A 22,084-nucleotide genomic window follows, 5' to 3' on the forward strand; every position below is an offset into this window, starting at 1 on the left:
CACCGAGACCTGCTCCCGTCCTCGCCGGGTCCGCGGCTTCCCCTCTGTGGCGCCTCTCCTGCTGTGCTCCGGCGGGCGAACTCTCCCCCGGCCGCTGCAGCACCACGTGACCCGCCGCCGCTCTCTCTCCCTGCTCGCTCCGGCGGCCCCGGCTTGTGCCCTCCGGCTCCTGCACTGTGCTCTGCCGCTGGGGAGGAGGTACACGGCACGGCTGAATTTATAAGTGCCTGTGCCCTCCCCATAATACTAATACTGATGCCTAGTTGAGCTTTGCTCCATCAGGATAGGGAGCAGTGCAGTTAACCCCTGCAGATCCTGTAACACCCTGTAACACGCTGGTCAACCCCAGCCTCCCAGCACACACTTCCCTTCAATTTATTGTGCCTCATATGCTGAGAGGGAAGGAAAGATTTCTATATATCCTCCCGCAAATATTTATTCTGTGCTAACTGAGGCTCCCGGTATTATACACGGTCACTGAACAGTTCTGGTATACTATACTTACCCGTAAGCAGCGACTGGATAATTCTGATATACTACATTCAGTTATTCCTTGGCCGTCCCTGGACAGTTCTTGATATACTATTTCATATATTCTTGCCTCCTGCTGCCCGATCGGCCATAATGGTCAAGCCGCATCAGTCTGCCGCGGCGAAGTTGGAAAAGTATGTCAGAAATCCGCCGACGCGGTCCCAACAGGGTGGGGAGGTGCAGTCGACCTCAGCGCCGCCCTCCCCGTCGGCTGGCTCCTCATCTGCGGATGCCGCCGATGCTGCTCTGCAGAGGGTGCTGGATGCGGTCACGGCCAGTGAAGCCCGCTTGGCCGACAGGATCGGTCAGGTCCAGTCGGATTTATCCATTATACACCAGGACCTTCAGCGGGTGCGAGAGAGGGTTGGTGAGGTTGAGACGCGCACCTCCACGCTGGAAGACACTGTTACGCCTCTCGGTAGACGCACTTCTGCTCTGGAGTCCCAGATGATGGATGTACATAGAAAGATGACGGATATGGAGGGGAGATTGCGGCGAAACAATGTCCGTTTCGTCGGACTCCCGGAGAAAGAAGAGGGTGCTTCCCCTGAAAAATTTCTTGAACGCTGGCTGTTGGATGTATTTGGAGCGGAGGAGTTCACTTCACATTTCGCAGTGGAACGCGCCCATAGGGTCCCGATGCGCCCATTACCTCCAGGGGCACCTCCCCGTACATTTATTGCCAAGCTCCTCCACTACCGGGATAGAGATGTGATTCTGAGACTGGCCCGCACCAAGGGTCCCCTTAAGTGGAAAGGTTCCCCAGTGTCAGTCTTTCCGGATTTTGCTGTCGATGTCCAGAAGGATAGAGCGCAGTTTGTCCCTGTGAAACGCAGGCTGCGTGAATTGAATATCCCCTATGCCATGCTCTTTCCGTCTAAACTGCGGGTGGTCTCGGATGGGGAAACAAAATTCTTCACGACCCCTCGCGAAGCATCAATGTGGCTGGACGGACGCTTTCCGGCACGGCGAGCGCTTGCTGCTGATTGAACTTATGTGTTTGATTTCCCTACTTGCAAGTATACTGCTTAGTTTATGCTCGATATGTTATTGTTATGTTGTCTTGGGAGGGATGTATAGTTGTTTGTGGTTATGTTCCGTATGATTCCCTGCAAGATGTCAGTTTGGCTGGAGGGACACTTTTCAAATGGGGGAGCAATGGCTGCTGATTGCACTCCTGTCTCGGATTTCTCAGCTAAGTCAGTGCGCCACTGTTTGTAATGTGCTGCTATGTGATTTACGGAGGGCTATCTGCGGCCCTTACGGGCCTTTACTGGGAGGGGGTGGCTTTGTGGACGGGCGATTGGTAGAGGTTGCCTTTATGCTTATTTTGGGCCTTATGATCTCGGTGGTTGTTCTGCCATACAGTCCTCAAGGGGTTAACGGGTGCTCAGTTGGGGTGGGGGTAAAGGTCTAGGGGGGGATTGGTTTTGTTTTGAGTCTAGCTGGGGGATTTTCCTGTCTTATGGTCATTAAATTCTTGGCCCCCTTAGTGGATATAGGAATTTGACCTTAGTTGGTACTGGTGGAGTATGTTATTGGGCTCTCCGCCATAGTTGGGATTGTTAGCCCTTAGGGTGTTTTGTTGTTAGGGAATCAGGTATGCCGCTAGTTTTAGGTGGTATACGGGGTGGGGATGGGGGTTATTTTAGATTGTTAACATTCAGGTGTTCTTATTTTTTGCTGTGCAATGTGCTTATTTCCGCTGTGTTTATGTTGCAGCTGACTGCAGGCGTATCCTCTTTGGTATTCACTGGCGGTGGCTGGCCGCGGGTGCTATGCGAAATCACAACAATGCCCTGTTATGGCGTCGGTTAAGTTTCTGTCGTGGAATGTGCGGGGGATCAATGACAAGGTTAAGCGCTCCTTGATCCTTAGACAGATTAAATCTTATGCGTCGGATATTGTTTGCTTGATGGAAACCCACCTACTGGGTACTAAGATTATGTCCCTTAAAAAACCATGGGTGGGATGGGCTTACCATTCTATGCATACAGCTGCGTCCCGGGGAGTGTCGATTCTAATTAGGAAATCTGTTCCCTTTGTGCTTGACTCTGTGCAAACGGATCAATGGGGTAGATATGTATTTCTTAAGTGCAGAATTAACTCCGTCCCCTTGTTATTGCTGGCTGTGTATGTACCCCCTCCATACTCGCACGATGTCCTTAAAAAGGCATCTGTCTTTATGGCTGCTTCCCCTGACATACCCGTTATCTGTATGGGGGACTTTAACAATGTTTTAAATCATGAGTTGGATAGGTTGTCCAGGGTGTCCTCCAACCCGCGACCCGGGAACTCCCCGTTTGCAGACACTGTGTCAGAGTTGGGTCTGATAGACCCATGGAGATTGAAGAATCCTGATTTGAGGCAATACTCATGTTTTTCACGCTCTCATTCTTCCTTCTCTAGGATAGATTTAGCTCTTCTGTCCCGGGAGCTTTTGCCCAAAGTTCAGAATGTAAGATATGAAACTAGGGGTATCTCGGATCACTCCCCTATATCGTTACATATTGACTTAAACTGTCAGCGAGGCCAAGCAGTGTGGAAATTTAATCCCTTTTGGCTGACGCATATGGGCGAGGGATCTGATTTGGAGGCTAGCTGGCTAGAATTCTTTGTCATGCATGATGACACCTCGGATGTGTCTCTGCTATGGGACACTTTCAAGGCTTTCTTGAGAGGTACATTGATCAAACGGGTGGGGAGTCTTAAATCCTCCTTTAGAAAACACGAGTCTGAATTGGAGGCTCGGGTGGCCGCTTCAGAAGTGACGTACGTGCGTGATGGCACGGATGCTTCTAAGCTGGTGTGGCTTCATGCGCAGGGTGAATGGAATGATTATCTGTGGGGGAAAACTCAGCACAGACTTCTCTTCTCCTCGCATGTCCAGTATGCTACGGGCGATAGACCAGGTTCTTATTTGGCCAATCTTGCAAGGGGTGACCGTTCCTCTCATACTGTAGTGGAGATTTTGGACTCGGCTGGGTCGGTGCTGGATCGCACCCCCCAGATCGTGGCGGAATTTGTCTCATATTATCAGGCATTATATAGTTCTCAGTTGACCTGTTCCCCACTGGAGCTATGTGAATACTTGGATGGGGTCCATTTGCCCTCCATCTCCAGTGAGGCCAGGGCCCTTCTAGATGCTCCTTTGTCAGTGGAGGAGATTGAGACTGCGATCTCTGCCTCCCCCGATGGTAAGGCCCCTGGCCTTGATGGCATCCCGTCAGAACTGTATAAGAAATATATAAAATTCTTTGCCCCTCGGTTGCTTGAGTTGTTCAGTGAAATTCTTGCCCAAAGTGCGCTTCCCCCGTCTATGGCGGAGGCATTGATTATAGTGATTCCCAAGCCGGATAAAGACCCCAGGAGGGTTGAATCCTATCGTCCTATTTCCCTGTTGCCCACGGATATTAAAATCCTGGCCAAGGTTCTGGCTTCCAGACTTGGCCGGGTTGTCTCCCAAATTATCCACCCGGACCAAACGGGCTTCATGCCTGGCAAGTCTACTGCTGTGAACTTGAGGCGCCTGTTTACTCATTTTCAGGCTTCTCGGGAGGAGGACTGCTCTGCCGTTATAGCCTCCTTAGATGCCGCAAAGGCCTTTGATTCGGTGGAGTGGGCCTTCCTCTGGGAGGCTATGAGTAGGTTTGGTGTGGGCCCCAACTTTATCAAGTATGTTAAATTGTTATATTTTCAGCCCATGGCCAGAGTCTCGGTGAACGGGTTTGTCTCGGACTCCTTCCCCCTATTCAGGGGAACGAGGCAGGGCTGCCCTTTGTCCCCGACTCTGTTTGCTATCGCTATTGAGCCACTGGCGTGTTTGATTAGGGCAGCTCAAGATATTGAGGGTATTAGGGTTGGCGCAAGGGAAGACAGGATAGCGTTATACGCTGATGACCTGTTGCTCTTTGTGGACGATTCTGTTTCCTCCTTACCTAAACTTCTTGACTTGATAACTGACTATGGACGTTTCTCCGGGCTCAAAATTAACTGGGATAAATCCACCATTACTCCACTTAGAGGCCCGGTTTCGGAGGCCCCGGTGATTCCAACCCCCCTTAAATGGGTAGACTCCTTCAAATACCTGGGGATATGGGTATCGAATAACCCTTGTACCTATGTTTCCCTTAATGTCATGCCGCTGATAGGGTATCTCCGCTCGAAGGTTAGGGTTTGGGGGTCTCTGCCCCTGACTGTTACTGGCAGGGTCAGTTTGGTAAAGATGGTATACTTGCCCAAACTCCTTTACGTTCTCCAGCAATCCCCTATATATATTAACCTGAAGACATTTCGACAGATTGACGGTTTGCTTTCCTCTTTGATATGGGCCAGCAGGAGAGCAAGGCTGAGACTAGACGTTCTGTCCAGGCCGAAAGTGTTGGGAGGCTTAGCTCTCCCTTTATTTCGATTTTACTACTATGCCGCACAGTTGGCACATATATGGGAGTGGGTGAACGCCACGGATGCTCTCACTTTGCACTCCCAATTGCTTCTCCAGATATACCCTGCCGGCTCTCCATTACAGATGCTTCTTTGTGGGAACCCTAACTTGTCCAAGATCCCTATAATAAGACAGGCCGTCCTCATATGGAAAAAGGTACATGTTATCCTACTAGGCCAGGGTATTGACCCAGATACCCCTCTGGACAATGCCCTCGGCTTCCCAGAGTTGGCTTCGCTGCGGACTGGGGCGGTGTGGGGGAGGTGGGGTGTGACGTCCCTGGGCCACTTATATAATGATGGTATACTGAGGTCCTTCCTGCAGCTTCAACAGGAGTACAGTGTGCCCTCTTCTCATTTCTACCGATACCTGCAGCTGAGACACGCGCTTAACGCACAATTTCCCGAAACTCCTCCAATGATTGCCGACTCCCCGGTCAAGTCTCTCCTGCGGTCCCTGGGAAGCGGACATCTGGTGTCCAACATTTATGCAAGCATGCTCCGCTCTCACTATTCTGACCCGTTGTCCCTTCTCAGAAACAAGTGGGAGTCTGACTTGGGTGCCATCTCTGATGAGATCTGGGAGGGTGCTTTATGTTCTCCACGATTATCCACTACCACCACTAGATATCAGCAAATTCAACTGTTTATAATACACAGAGTATATATGACGCCGGTGCGCTTGAGACATGTAGGGGGTACCCACTCCTCCAGATGTCCTAGGTGCGATAGTCTGAATGCAGACTTCTGGCACATTCTCTGGCAGTGTCCCAAGATAGCCGTATTCTGGACGGGTGTTACTGACGCCCTGGTGTCAACGGGTATTCCCTCGTCTGTGTGCTCCCCGACGACATGTGTGTTATCTGCTGTGGAGGAGGATGCCCTGGACCCCCCTGCCAAACGATATGTAATTAATCTGTGCGGCCTGGCCAAGGTGTGTATCGCTAGGCTTTGGCTAGCCAGAGATGCACCCACACTGCGATCATGGGTCTCTCTTGTAAACGATACGGCCTCTCACGAGAAATATGTATACCTAGCTAGAAAAGCGGAGAAAAAATATCAGGACCTGTGGGGTCGATGGCTTGAGTCCCCGCTTTCTGGAACCCGAGGTGTTTAGATATGCTGCAAGGGATTAGAGTGGGTGTGTGACTTTTAATCTGCACTGGGTACACTGCCTCTTTTCTCTATGTTATCCCCTGCGCCCGCGGTCAGCCATTCCCGTTCCCGTTCCCCTGCCATTGCTTTAGCTCTGAAATCAGCTCAAATTTATGATGTGCTGCCATAGATATCCATATACAGCTTTCATTGATTTATATGCGCCTTGTTAGCATGCAATACTGATTCTAAAGTACAACCTATGTTTCGGAAGTTAGGCCTGCACCGGTGTTCTATGATAACTATGATAATTGGTCCCTAGTGGACAGGAGAATCTGCGTATTCCCTGGGCTGGGGATCTACTGTGGGTTGTGCTGTTGTTTTTTTTGTGTTTTTTGTTTTGTTTTGTTTTGTAATGTGTTTAATGTTAATCTGAAAACTAATAAAAAAGTACTGAATTTAAAAAAAATAGAACCTGTCCAGAAATATGAAGTTAGCTAAAAGGACTCAACAAGCATCACAGTATGCCGCAATCAAAAGAAATTCCAGAAAAGATTAAATATATCAATCTGGAAAGGGTTATAAAGCCATTTCTAAGTCACTGAGCCTCCAAGCTAACCACAGTGAGAGCTATCATGTCTAAATGGATAAAACTTGAAATAGTGGTGAATGTTTCCAGGAGTGACCAAGCTACCAAAACTCCAAGAGCACATTGACAATGCAACCAACCAGGAAGTCACAACAGAACCCACAGGAACATCTAAGGACCGGCAGGCCTCGCTTGCCTCAGTTAATGTCAGCATTCTTGATTCTACTATTAGAAATAGACTGGGCAATATTGGCATCATGGGAAAGTGGCAGGGTGAAAACTACTACTAACCAAGAGGAACATAAAATCTAGTTTCACATTTGCAACAAAACCCCACATTGATATCCCCCAAGCCTTTTGGGCTAATGTCCTGTAGACTGATGAGTCAATAATTTAACATTTTGGAGGACGTGTCCAATCACATCTGTCAAAAAGCTAACAGTATTACGCAATAAGAACATCATACCAACAGTCAAACATGCTGGTGGTAATATGATGGTGTGGGGATGTGTTGCTGCTTCAAGACCTTTGCAACTTGCCATAAATGATAGAATCATGAATTCTGTTTTCTAACAAAAAAAAATCTGAGGGAGAATGTCATTAGTTCATGACCTGAAGCTCATGAACAATTGGGTAAAGCAGCAAGATGACAATCTATAGCACAAGAGCAAGTCCACCTTAAAAACAAAATCATGGTTTTAGTTTGGCCTAGTTAAAGTCATGACTTGAATCCAGCTGAGATGCTGTGGTAGGACCTTAAATGGGCCAATCGTGCTTGAAAACAATCCAATGTGCAATTAATGCAATTCTACAAAGTAGAGTGGTCCAAAATTTCTCCACAACAATGTGAAAAACTAATCTCCAGTATATCCAGAGCAATTGGATGCAGTTGTTACTGCTAAAGGTGTCAAAAACAGTTACTGAGATTTTAATAAATTAAGTGATCATTTAAAAACTGTATTTTGTGTTTACTCAAGTTATCTTTGTCTAATATTCAATTTTGTTTGAAGATGTGAAAGAAGTGTGGCAAATATGCAAAACAGAAGAAATCAGTAAGGGGTAAAATATTTTTAAGTGAATTTTGGTTATTAACATTATCTGTTAACATACATTGCATGGAAGATATCCTTAAAGTTCTACAAAATATAAAAAAAATCAGACAGACAATCTATTTGCTTCATGTATATTTTGCATATCAAATTAAAAGTTAAAAATATAAAAATAAAACTTACTATGATCAACTTAATAAACCGTCTAAATGAAATTGGGCATGGCATTTTTTTTTCTTTGCTTGTCTACATTTTTATTTGTACAGCATAAGTATCTGAAACTAACATACTGTACCTCATGATTTTCACTCCTAACACGATTCCTCCAAAATGCCTTGGCAAGTTCATCATTGTTACTTTCTTCCACAGCACTGGATTCCTCTACAGATGAGCTAGTATCCTGTGCTGATCTGACAATCACTTGTCCCATACTCTCAGATGATTCACTTTCAGCATCACTGAATACAAAATAGGAAGGTATTAGAGATTACTTTTGTACCAGCTTCTAAAATAGAAATGTTTTAAAATGTAAGTCAATAAAGTGATTAAACAGTAATTTCATGTACAGTAGTGTTTTCTAATTGTTTTTCACTGGGACCCATTACCAGAGTCCTATGTATTAGTTCAGATAAAAATCACAACATCTGTTTGTGCCCATAACAATAGGAGTTTCTTACAAAAACCTTGAACTAACCATATAGGAATGAAGATTTAATTGGCTGATGAATACATGCGCATGCATTTGCAGTGAAGCAAGACTGCAGGCCACCACTGCTTATCATGCAGATTGCCATGTCCTTGGACTGCTTTTCTGTAGTTTTGATATCCCAAATTTTTGTCTCTCTCAACCCATGAAAAATTCAGCATTGAATAGTAGGACATTGGGTAGTAGGTCTCTTGCTTGAGAATTTCCATATAGCTAGTTAAGACATGAAAATGCACAATGTGCAAACAGCTTACAATCTACTGATGACCAGCTGTCCCACATATAATGTTGTCCTATTTATAACTTTAAACACTAATTTATTGGGGGATAGACATATTGTATGAGCAGCCAGAGTATAATCCCTTATCTTGCAATTAGCCAGTGATCTGTCTGCCCCATCGACAGAACAGCTTATTTGGTCAGTCAATAATATCTTCTTGTTCATGCCACAAAAAAAAAGTGCTGCACGTTTTAAGTATTATAAAGAAAACATGAAGAAAAAACTCCAATTTGAAGCAAGAATACGATATTTTTATGCATCGTTCAATTAAAATTAGTACAAAGACTGTGCATAAAACATACATGAAATAATTACTGTGGATGAGTCTTAATTTAAGGGATGTTAAACAGCTTGTAGACATCTGGTAGCAAGCTGAAATGGGTCATTTAAAATTTATCTAACTAAATTAAGAGGGGGGGGGGGGGGGGGGGAGCGGCTTTTCCTCCAGGATCGACATGTCACAAGATAACTAAATGGACTTAGTAGGCTTGCCTGGGAATCCTTAGCTGTCAGTGGTGAATATGCAAAGGGCCAGCAAATTAAATCAACCTGCCAAACTGTCAATTTCAAGCCTCATGACTGCATGAAAATAGCATCACTGGAAGAAATCAAGCATTGCCTACTTTTGGGCTTCCTGGCACCTATTCAACTGCTCATACAGTTGTGGCTAATTTTGCATGCAAATTTCAGTCAATAAGCTCAGAACAAGACCTCCCAAGATATTTCAAAGGATCTGACAGCGTTTTTTTTCTGAATACCAAATCGACAGTACTTGAAATTCAATCTCCATTTGCCTGTGTTTTGCATATACACACTGTCCCCTCCGCAGAGCAGAGTTAATGAGAGCCGTACCTGTCTTCACTCACATCCTCCCAGCCGTCTTTGCTGAAGTTCTCAAACACGCTGCTCATAACCTTGATAGATTGATTAAGATAAGCTTGGTGACGTCTCAGAGAGATCTTTCTGGCTTCTTTCTTAACCCTGGTTCCGAATTCCTTTCTGCGGCCTTGTTTGTTCATCGCTATAGAAACAGGCGCCAACATACATTGTAGGGCCTCAATTTGCCTTACAATGTCTCTGTTTTCATTTCTCAACTTGTTATTATATGCAAGTCGCCTCTTAAGGGATGAAACTTCTCTGCTCAGGTCATCATTCTTTTTTTCTAGAGCCTTTCCGGCTTCATTTACCTTCAAAATTTCATAATTGATCTCTCGCATCTTTTTCTCTCTCAAATCTACATTTTTTTTAAGGTTACTAATGGATGTCTTCAAGAAGTTATTTTGTTTTGTTAACTCTTCATTAATTTCCTTTAGTCTGTTTGAGCCGATCTCTACTTCAGTTAATCTTTTTTCCAAATGGTTTACCTAGTAAAAAAAAATAATAATAATAATAATCAGAAAAAGATTATGATTTGCAAAAGTTTTTATTTTTCCTCTAAAATATGCCTTGGTAAGTTCATCATAGTTACTTTTTTCCTCCACAGCACTGGATTCCTCTACCGATGAGCTTGTATCCCGTGCAATTGAACATTATATATTGTGCAAATAAATAAAATTTATTATGGATATGGCAGCTAATGCCTCTATCCATTTAGCGATTTTTCAAGCAAAACAAAACAAAAAAAAACAAAAATACAATCATGACACTGAAGATACTTAACATATTTACATGGCATTTCAAAAACACAGAAGAGCTTAAGTTTAAAGTGACTGCAAACTTTCAAGGACAGTTGTGTTCTTAAGGGCATATTTAACACTGGTGGAAGTAAGTCTCCTCAAAATTTTTTCACTGCATATCATGGCGAAGAAATCATTATGTGAGCATTTAACAAAACAATCTTGCCGGGAGACTAGCGGCTCTGATAAAAGCCTGTCCCAGCAAAGACCTTAACAGTAAAAATAGGATTTTAATACCTACCGGTAAATCCTTTTCTCTTAGTCCGCAGAGGATGCTGGGGACTCCAAAAGTACCATGGGGTATAGAAGGGATCCGCAGGAGACATAGGCACACTATAAGACTTTGAATGGGTGTGAACTGGCTCCTCCCTCTATGCCCCTCCTCCAGACCTCAGTTATAGGAACTGTGCCCAGAGGAGACGGACATTTCGAGGAAAGGAAATTTGTTAAACTAAGGGTGAGATACATACCAGCTCATACCACACCACACCGTACAACATGGCATTTAACTAAACCCAGTTAACAGTGTGAACCAAAACAGGTCAGCAACAGGCTGACCCTTACCAACAGAACCTTTGTGTAACACAAGCAATAACTATATACAATTACTGCAGATAGAGTCCGCACTGGGACGGGCGCCCAGCATCCTCTACGGACGAAGAGAAAAGGATTTACCAGTAGGTAGTAAAATCCTATTTTCTTCTTCGTCCTAGAGGATGCTGGGGACTCCAAAAGGACCATGGGGTTTATACCAAAGCTCCAAACCGGGCGGGAGAGTGCGGATGACTCTGCAGCAACGATTGAGCAAACATGAGGTCCTCATCAGCCAGGGTATCAAACTTGTAGAACTTTGCAAAAGTGCTTGACCCAGACCAAGCAGCTGCTCGGCAAAGCTGTAATGCTGAGACGCCTCGGGCAGCCGCCCAAGATGAGCCCACCTTCCTAGTGGAATGGGCCTTCACCGACTTCGGTAACGGCAATCCAGCCGTAGAATGAGCCTGCTGAATCGTATTGCAGATCCAGCGTGCAATAGTCTGCTTAGAAGCAAGAGCGCCAACCTTGTTGGCCGCTTACAGGACAAACAGCGCCTCTGTTTTCCTCACCCGAGCCGTTCTGGCTACATAAATTTTCAAAGCCCTTACCACATCTTGAGACTTTGAATCAGCCAAGGCCTCCGTAGCCACAGGCACCACAATAGGTTGGTTCATGTGAAACGAAGAAACCACCTTTGGTAGAAATTGTTGACGAGTTCTCAACTCCGCTCTATCCTCATGGAAAATCAGATAGGGGTTTTTGTGAGAAAAAGCCTCCAATTCGGACACCCGCCTTGCGGATGCCAAGGCCAATAGCATGACCACTTTCCAAGTGAGAAATTTCAACTCAACCCTTTGTAAAGGTTCAAACCAATGTGACGTAAGGAACTGTAACACCACGTTAAGGTCCCACGGTGCCACTGGGGGCACAAATGGAGGTTGGATGTGTAGTATGCCCTTCACAAAAGTCTGTACTTCTGGAAGTGAGGCTAATTCCCTTTTAAAGAAAATTGAAAAGGCCGAAACCTGCACTTTAATGGAGCCTAACTTCAGGCCCGCATCCACACCTGCTTGCAAAAAGTGGAGAAAACGCCCCAGCTGAAATTCTTCCATAGGAGCCTGCTTGGATTCACACCAAGACACATATTTTCTCCAAATACGGTGATGATGCTTCGCCGTTACCTCCTTTCTAGCTTTAAGTAGAGTGGGGATGACTTCCCAGGGAATACCCTTCCTAGCTAGGATTTGGCGTTCAACCGTCATGCCGTCAAACGCAACCGTGTTAAGTCCTGGAACACGCACGGCCCTTGCTGTAACAGATCCTCTCTTAGAGGAAGAGGCCAGGGATCTCCTGTGAGTAATTCCTGAAGATCCGGATACCAGGCCCTCCGTGGCCAATCTGTAACAACGAGTATCGCCTGAACCCTTGTTCTTCTTATGATCCTTATCACCTTTGGAATGAGTGGAAGTGGAGGGAACACATAGACCGACCGAAACACCCACGGCGTCACTAGTGCATCCACTGCTATTGCTTGAGGGTCCCTTGACCTGGAACAATATGTCTGAAGCTTCTTGTTGAGGCGAGACGCCATCATGTCTATTTGAGGAAGTCCCCAACGACTTGTCACTTCTGCAAAGACCTCTTGATGAAGACCCCACTCTCCTGGATGGAGATCGTGTCTGCTGAGGAAGTCTGCTTCCCAGTTGTCCACTCCTGGAATGAAGACCGCTGACAGAGCGCTTGCATGTTTTTCCGACCAGCGAAGAACCTTGGTGGCCTCCGCCATCGCCGCTCTTTGTTCCGCCCTGGCGGTTTATGTGCGCTGTGATGTTGTCCGACTGAATCAGGATGGGTAGGCCACGAAGAAGCTTTTCCGCTTGCCGCAGGCCGTTGTAGATGGCCCTTAACTCCAGCACGTTTATGTGCAGACAAGCTTCCTGGCTTTACCATTTTCCCTGGAAATTTTGTCCCTGTGTGACTGCTCCCCAACCTCGGAGACTCGCGTCCGTGGTCACCAGAATCCAATCTTGGATGCCGAACCCGCAACCCTCTAGAAGGTGAGAACTTTGGAGCCACCACAGGAGAGAAACCCTGGCCCTGGGGGACAGACTTATCTTCCGGTGCATCTGCAGATGGGACCCTGAACACTTGTCCAGCAGGTCCCACTGAAACGTTCTTGCATGGCACCTGCCAAACGGAATGGCCTCGTAGGCCACCACCATTTTCCCCAGCACTCGAGTGCAGTGATGAATCGACACTCTTGGCGGTTTCAGAAGTTCCTTGACCATGTTCTGGATTTCCTGAGCTTTTTCCAACGGGAGGAAGATCCTCTGCAGTTCGGTGTCCAGAATCATACCCAAAAAGGACAGCCGAGTTGTCGGAATCAACTGCGACTTTGGTAAATTTAGGAGCCAGCCATGCTGTTGCAGCACCTGCAGGGAGAGCGCAATGTTTTTTAGTAACAGCTCCTGTGATCTCGCCTTTATCAGGAGATCGTCCAAGTATGGGATAATTGTGACCCCTTGCTTGCGCAGGAGCACCATCATTTCCACCATCACCTTGTTGAAAATCCTCGGGGCCGTGGAAAGACCAAACGGCAACGTCTGAAATTGGTAGTGACAATCCTGTACAGCGAACCTCAGATACATCTGATGAGGAGGATATATGGGGACATGTAGGTAAGCATCCTTTATGTTGACTGACATCATAAAATCCCCCCCCCTCCAGACTGGAGATTACCGCTCGGAGATTCCATCTTGAATTTGAAACTTTTCAAATATACATTAAGGGATTTTAAGTTCAGAATCGGCCTGACCGAGCCATCCGGCTTCGGGACCACAATCGGGCTTGAATAAAACCCTTTTCCCCATTGTGACGGGGGTACCTCGACAATGACTCGCTGCTGACACAGCTTTTGTATTGCCGTACACACTACCTCTCTTTCCGGAAGAGAAGCTGGCAAGGCCGATTTGAAAAATTGGTGTGGGGGCACGTCTTGAAACTCCAGCTTGTATCCTTGGGTCACAATTTCCAGCACCCAAGGATCCAAGCCCGAGAGAACCCAGACCTGACTGAAGAGCTGAAGACGCGCTCCCATCGGTGCGGACTCCCGCAGGGGAGCCCCAGCGTCATGCGGTGGATTTGGCAGAAGCCGGGGAGGACTTCTGCTCCTGGGAGCCTGCCTCAGCTGGCGATCTTTTTCCTCTTCCCTTACCTCTTGCCGCAAGGAAGGGTGACCCACGTCCTTTCCGGAATTTCTGTGACCGAAAGGACTGCATCTGATATGGGGGCATTTTCTTTTGCTGTGGAGGAACAAAAGGCAGAAAAGAGGACTTACCCGCGGTAGCTGTAGAAACAAGGTCCGCGAGGCCTTCACCAAACAAAACTCCACCCTTATAGGGCAGGACCTCCATAGCCTTCTTAGAATCAGCATCACCATTACATTGATGAGTCCACAACGCCATTCTAGCCGAGACTGCCATGGCATTGGCCATTGATCCGAAAAGGCCAATATCTCTCGCCGTCTCCTTCAAATAGACTGCAGCGTCCCTGATATGACCCCGAGTCAAAAGCACGCTATCCCTATCCTGGGTGTCTATTTCCGATGACAAGTTATCTGCCCACTTTTCAATCGTGTTACTCACCCACGCCGAAGCCACAGCTGGCCTGAGCAGCGTACCTGTCGTGACATAAATAGATTTCAAGGTAGCCTCCTGCCTACGATCAGCAGGATCCTTAAGGGTCGCCATTTCAGGAGACAGTAGCGCCACTTTCTTGGACAATCGTGCCAGAGCTTTGTCTACCATGGGTGTTCTCTCCCACCCAACCCTATCCTGAGAAGGAAACGGGTATGCCATAGCAATTCTCCTGGGAATGTGCCACCTCTTGTCTGGCGTTTCCCAGGCTTTTTCAAAAAGGGAATTCAGTTCATGAGAGGGAGGAAACGTTACCTCCGGTTTCTTCCCCTTATACATACAGACCCTTGTCTCAGGGACAGCGGGGTCTTCCGTGATATGTAACACGTCCTTTATCGCCAAAATCATGTATTGAATACTTCTAGCCACCTTAGGATGCAACTTTTCATCATTATAGTCAACACTGGAATCGGAATCCGTGTCGGTATCAGTGTCAGCTCTCTGGGTAAATGAACATTTTTGGGACCCCGAGGGGGCCTGAGTGAGTGGTACCACATCTCCCATGGATTGTTTCCATGCTTGGTTCTGAGACTAAGATTTGTCTATCCTCTTATGCAACAAAGCCACACTGTTAATCAACACACTCCACATCTCAACCCAATCAGCAGTCGGCGGTGCAGACAGTCACTCCTTCATTCTGTTCAGCTCTCACACTAACCTCCTCCTGGGAAGAGCATTCTGTTTCTGCCATGTTGACACACACGTACCGACACCCCCAAACACACTGGGCTAAAGGGGACAGACCCACAGTAAGGCCTTTCAGAGAGCCAGCTCACACCCAGCGCCCCACCGGTCTGAAAAAAGCACAATGTCCCAGACCTATAAGCGCTTTTTTTATGTGCCCCCCCCCCCCTGTTTTTAGCACCCTGTTACTTGTGACAGCAGTGAAGGGCCAGGAGCAGCGTCTGCAGCAAGCTGTGGAGAGAAAATGGCGCTGGTCAGAGCTGAAGGATGAAGCCCCGCCCCATACATGGCGCGCTTCGGTCCCGCTTTAATTTTCACTGGCGGGGGTCTCCTAACAGTGCCTATGCACTGATACACTGTGCCATTACCTTAAAATGGGGTTTTTATTGCTGCCCAGGGCGCCCCCCCTGCGCCCATGTAGTGCCTGTGTGTGCGGGAGCGGTGGCGCGCAGCGCGACTGCTGCGCGGTACCTCAGGAAGACTGAAGTGTTCTGCCGCCTTCAGACGTCTTCTTTGCTTCGGTTACTCACCTGTCTTCAATCTTCTGGCTCTGTGAGGGGGACGGCGGTACGGCTCCGGGAACGAGCAGCTAGGCGACGCAAGTGATCAGACCCCCTGGAGCTAATGGTGTCCAGTAGCCTAAGAAGCAGAGCCTATCAACTCACAGAAGTAGGTCTGCTTCTCTCCCCTCAGTCCCACGAAGCAGGGAGCCTGTTGCCAGCAGTGCTCCCTGAAAATTATAAACCTAACAAAAGTATTTTTAGAGAAACTCAGTAGAGCTCCCCTAGAGTGTGACCAGTCTCCTCTGGGCACAGAATCTAACTGAGGTCTGGAGGAGGGGCATAGAGGGAGGAGCCAGTTCACACCCATTCAAAGTCTTATAGTGTGCTCATGTCTCCTGCGGATCCCGTCTATACCCCATGGTCCTTTTGGAGTCCCCAGCATCCTCTAGGACGAAGGAGAAATTATAGTTATAGCTTTCATTAAACTGCCGACTCTGAATCTGCATTTTGAGAAGTGCGCAGTATGGATTATGCGATTGCCAGAGGGGGAAGACCATGGAGGATGGAGTTCGCTATTGGGCCAAGCTCTGAAAATGAAAGGTTTTTGGAGCTTGATAAATAGAATCAAACCACAGTCTATAATAAGAATAATAGGGACTGCGGTCTGCAGCATTAGTTTGCCACAAGTTTAAAAGTCTTGACACCACTATCAAAAACTGTTGTGATTGGCAAATCGGGAAATCAGGGGATCGGTGGGTCGGGGAATTAGGGAAACAGGACTCAGATGTATAGGGGTATTTTCTCAGAAGATATCTCTATGTCCTGAGTTAGGATCTTTTGAATTAGCCCTGATACATAAATCAGAAACTTTAATAATTAAACCCCTTAGTTCTCATAGGGGAAGATTATCTGTGCGTGCAACAAGAATTTACTGGAATCCAAATAAAGGCAGCCCTTTCTCATGCAGCATAGGAAGAAAATAACTAGGGATAACTTTGTTGGTGTTAGTATTTATGTGAACCAGGCCTGAACATTAACATATTTAAAAAAAACATACAGTACGGTCGATGAAATAATCCGTAACATAAAATGTCCCTTGAAATTGTACCAGTGCATCCCCCAAAACTACCGGAATCGCCATCCCACAATGCTGTCCCCTTAAGCTATGGATATTTTACATTCATTTGAATGTTTTCTTTTTCTATCTACATAATGTTATACACTGCAAGTCAGTCAAGATGATTAAAAGGAAATAGAACATGCCTTCTGGGCTTAGTCCCATTCTTAGCAATGTAGCATGTTATATCAGCAGAAATTTAAATTTATATCTGGCAAATAAAATTAGAGATGGGATATAAAGATGATAACTTAGAACAAACTGGGTGACATTCCAAACTGCAGCACTCAAATGATTCCAATTACTCACTCCACCTTCACATAAATGAAAGTGAGCACATCCTGTTCAGTGTGTTATTATTTTAACATGATGTTTGTCGTGCCATAATAACAAGATGACAGCATTCATTACCTGGCCATATGGCATTTGTTAGGAGTACAAGCAATCAAGTCATTTGCTCTAAATTACTGCATTTCCACCACGACATAATCTTTAGCTAAATGAAAGACACAGCATGGATCTTCAGCTATATAATTTGTGTTCAGTGTGAAGTAACTGAGCACACCATTTTTGTTACATACATTTCAGCGTACGTCTATTCAAATGTCCACTCTCGAGAATGGGAAAGATAAAAAGGCACCATACATGCTAAAGTATATGTGTAATATAAATGACAATGTGCTTTTTAGTGTAGACTCAAAGGAATATTTTAAATAACTACAACAAAGTGGGGTTCCCACTTGCTTTTTCATTGACTAATCCTGTATTAATTAATTACTGAGATCTAACAAAAATAAATAAATAAATCTATCAACTCGTTAACGGAGCACAGGTTACTTCAGTGAAACAGTAACAGTAGTCTCCTTGATGAAAACTTAAATTGGCATGTTTGTGTCTCCACTAGTATAAGGCACGTGTATGTAAAACCTAACCACCAAAAAGAATTGAGGGCTAAGTTTGGATAGCATGATTGGATTGGCTGAAAAAGAAAACCAAACAACAGAAAGTCAAAGTACTATAAAAGAGGACAACGCTTCAAGTACTGACACTGCCTTTAAACCAGCATGGGGCTTCAAAGCATGCATGTTTTATCGACTCCAGAGCCACGGTACATATTGACTAATTAAAGCTTTTTATCTTACCTTGTTCAAAGTAAGGCAAAAACAGTTATCGTACCTAATAGTATACAGTATGTTCTCAGAATGAAAAGCAGCACGTTACCTTCACTGCCCAGTTCACTACACTCACTAGTTTCCAGTAAATAATGTACTATATGTATATGTATATAGTCTTGTAAGCAAACTATTCTTTGTAAACAACCTCACAAAGATAGGCAATGTTGTGACATTCAAAGATGACAGCTGCACTATCATAAAAGAAAGTTACACTGTTACTGAAGGGGGGAAAAAAATCACTGATGTACTATACCAGTTGAAGGGCAAGTACACAGCTAGAATTATTTGCTGTATAATAAAGCCTATTGCTTAACTTCAGCAGGCATAGACAAGGTCTTGACTAATCTGCTGCTAAATAAGTACCTTCTGTAATGTGTGCTGCACATTATCTCCTGTATTTCTGTTTGGAGTACTGCTCCTGACGTCTTCCTCTTTGCCAAGCCTAAAGAGCAACTCTGTTGAAAAAAACAAAATAAAAAAGACACACATATATTAAAAATAAGAGCCGCCTCATAATAACAGGTTTGTCATATCATTACAAAACAAAGCACTCTCCACTTTACCTATTCTGAATAAATTGAAATATAGATATATATTTTTGTCAAGTTTTTGGAGTCTTTAAGCACTGACCTTTTTCAAAGTCTGGTGTCATAAAATTACAAAGCTTTTGGAACATCACAGTGATTTCCTCTTTTTGTTATACAGTACGAACTTTACAAAGGTACAATGCGTCTGCAGGTTAAAGATACTGTACTTTTATTCCTGTTTTCATTCTTTTATAGACTGCACCGTCTTTTGCCTTGAAAGCAAAATTCATTGCCTTTTTATCTATAGACTTGGCCAGTTTTATTCTCTGGGTCTTGTCCCCCTGCTAGGAGGATCAGAGTGATTGGGGAACAAAGCAAATAGTAACAGAATTAGGATTGAGTGAAACTTTAAAACCTCTTTTTCTCCTTATGTGATATATCTATATAAAAAAATGTTCAGATATATAATGGCTTTGGTGGGAAAGCACATCGATTAATAAATGCATAATGGGGATGTTTAGGCTAGATTTCCCATCAAATAGGTGGAGGAAACAAAACTCAATGAGAGGAGAGAAAGATAGAGAAATGTACAAGAAAAAGAGGTACAGTAATAACTACATTTATAAATTCACTATTAAAAATAAACACTACAGGCCGGGCAGTGCCCAAATTAATCACCAGGGTATTCAAAGATTTTATGAAAGTTGTTTGTGCAACCATTAGAAATACAATTACTTTTACAAACTAATAGAAAGTAATTAACAATGGCTGTAGTTTAAAGCTAAAAAATAACAGAAGCAAGGGTAACAAGGACAACATGCTCATCCACGCAACAGGCATTATGGGGGATATTTATCAAAACCTGGCGATAGAGGACGTGGAGAAAGTTACCAATCAGCTCCTGTTATATTTCAAACACAGCCTGTAAAATGACAGAAGCTGATTGGATAGTACTTTATCTCTTGCCAAGCTTTGATAAGTAACCCCTATGGCATAAACAAAGGCTAATAATGAGATCAGTTATATTTGAGAAACAAATTTTGAAAAAATAAATAAAAACAAACATAAACAAGAGAGATTTTAAAATCTGTAAACTAAAGGTAGGTACACACTTAGCGATAAAGTAAATGACGTCGCTCATTTTGACCCCTCCTGAGCTTTGTTGTTTACTTTATCGCTAACTGTGTATGCCGACGACGTCGAGCGATGTGCGACCGCGCGGGTTGTTAACGACCCTTGCTGTAGGCCGTGCATGCAGCTCAATTTGGACTCATTGTCCAAAACTGTATGCTCCAGCCAGCAGCGGCGTGACGTCACTGTGCGATATCATTAGTGATATCACACAGTGTGTATGACTGCCGTCGGACGGCCCGGCTTGGGAGGGTAAACACTAGGCAACTTCGCTCATCGAGCCCGTCGCTTAGTGTGTACCCACCTTTAGAGACCCAAATAAAGGGATTTGACACGCATTATACAGATGTGTCCTCATATATCTTTGCTGTAGTCACGCCAAACAACGTCACATCCCATGAGAGTCTGCTAGCGTCTTTTTTGCTGTGATGCAACAAGATGAGACTACAACGCACCAGGAGACAGGATCAGTATGCTATACCGATGGATGGGATGCCGGCGATTAGAATACAGACAGCGGCATCCCATCCATCACAATACCGACAACCCCCCAGTATGCCCCCTAATCTTCCCCCTACCCTACCCTAACCCTCACTGTTGGGTGCCTAAACCTAACACTCCCCGGTAGTGCCTAACCCTAGCCCCCCCCCCACCCCCCGGCTTGTTGCCTAACCCTAACCCACCTCACTTGATGCCTAACCCTCCCTCCCAGGTCACTAACCCTAACCTTCCCTGCGCATCTACCTAACCCTAACCCCCCTTCTGCAGCCTAAACCTACCCCCTCACACTCCGAACGGCAGGACGGAAGTGCGTCCCGCTGTAAGGACATTCGGGATGCTGACTGTCGGCGTTGGTATCCTGATGCCGGCACTGTGTTCTTCCTCGGTATCCCGGCGTCTGTTTATTGACCGCAGGGATACCGAATGTAGGTAATGTAACTGCTTCCCCAGGGGACTGTGTTGATTAATTTGATATGTGACACAGTATTTCTCTGACGTCCTAGTGGATGCTGGGGACTCCGTCAGGACCATGGGGAACAGCGGCTCCGCAGGAGACAGGGCACAAAAGCAAAAGCTCTAGGATCAGGTGGTGTGCACTGGCTCCTCCCCCTATGACCCTCCTCCAAGCCTCAGTTAGATTTTTGTGCCCGGCCGAGAAGGGTGCAATCTAGGTGGCTCTCCTAAAGAGCTGCTTAGAGTAAAAGTTTTGTTAGGTTTTTTATTTTCAGTGAGTCCTGCTGGCAACAGGCTCACTGCATCGAGGGACTTAGGGGAGAGAAGTGAACTCACCTGCGTGCAGGATGGATTGGCTTCTTAGGCTACTGGACACCATTAGCTCCAGAGGGAGTCGGAACACAGGTCTCACCCTGGGGTTCGTCCCGGAGCCGCACCGCCGACCCCCTTGCAGATGCCGAAAAGTGAAGAGGTCCAGAAACCGGCGGCAGAAGACTTTTCAGTCTTCATAAGGTAGCGCACAGCACTGCAGCTGTGCGCCATTGTTGTCAGCACACTTCATAGCAGCGGTCACTGAGGGTGCAGGGCGCTGGGGGGGGCGCCCTGGGCAGCAATGATAGTACCTTATTCTGGCTAAAAATACATCACATATAGCCCCTGGGGGCTATATGGATGTATTTAACCCCTGCCAGGTCTCAGAAAAACGGGAGAAGAAGCCCGCCGAAAAGGGGGCGGGGCCTATTCTCCTCAGCACACAGCGCCATTTTCCCTCACAGAAATGCTGGTGGGAAGGCTCCCAGGCTCTCCCCTGCACTGCACTACAGAAACAGGGTTAAAACAGAGAGGGGGGGCACTTATTTGGCGATATGACTATATATATTAAAATGCTATAAGGGAAAAACACTTATATAAAGGTTGTCCCTGTATAATTATAGCGTTTTTGGTGTGTGCTGGCAAACTCTCCCTCTGTCTCCCCAAAGGGCTAGTGGGGTCCTGTCCTCTATCAGAGCATTCCCTGTGTGTGTGCTGTGTGTCGGTACGTGTGTGTCGACATGTATGAGGACGATGTTGGTGAGGAGGCGGAGCAATTGCCTGTAATGGTGATGTCACTCTCTAGGGAGTCGACACCGGAATGGATGGCTTATTTAAGGAATTACGTGATAATGTCAACACGCTGCAAGGTCGGTTGACGACATGAGACGGCCGGCAAACCAATTAGTACCTGTCCAGGCGTCTCAAACACCGTCAGGGGCGTTAAAACGTCCTTTTACCTCAGTCGGTCGACACAGACACAGACACGGACACTGACTCCAGTGTCGACGGTGAAGAAACAAACGTATTTTCCTTTAGGGCCACACGTTACTTGTTAAGGGCAATGAAGGAGGTGTTACATAT

At 45.8% G+C, this 22,084-nt stretch overlaps 1 protein-coding gene across 1 annotated transcript in view; it reads right to left on the reverse strand.

The window, feature by feature from the left end:
* The window catches only part of CNTLN (centlein), a 761,842-nt gene that overhangs the window by 319,092 nt on the left and 420,666 nt on the right, over window positions 1-22,084 (reverse strand). Inside the window, exons 14-16 of the mRNA XM_063954396.1 lie at window positions 18,441-18,532; window positions 9,546-10,057; window positions 8,003-8,165 (exon numbers count right to left, since the gene is read on the reverse strand). Of these exons, the coding sequence (XP_063810466.1) occupies window positions 8,003-8,165; window positions 9,546-10,057; window positions 18,441-18,532 (767 nt within the window). The remainder of the gene's footprint in view (window positions 1-8,002; window positions 8,166-9,545; window positions 10,058-18,440; window positions 18,533-22,084) is intronic.

This window comes from Pseudophryne corroboree, chromosome 1 (assembly GCF_028390025.1).
Source record: "Pseudophryne corroboree isolate aPseCor3 chromosome 1, aPseCor3.hap2, whole genome shotgun sequence".
Lineage (NCBI taxonomy): Eukaryota > Metazoa > Chordata > Amphibia > Anura > Myobatrachidae > Pseudophryne > Pseudophryne corroboree.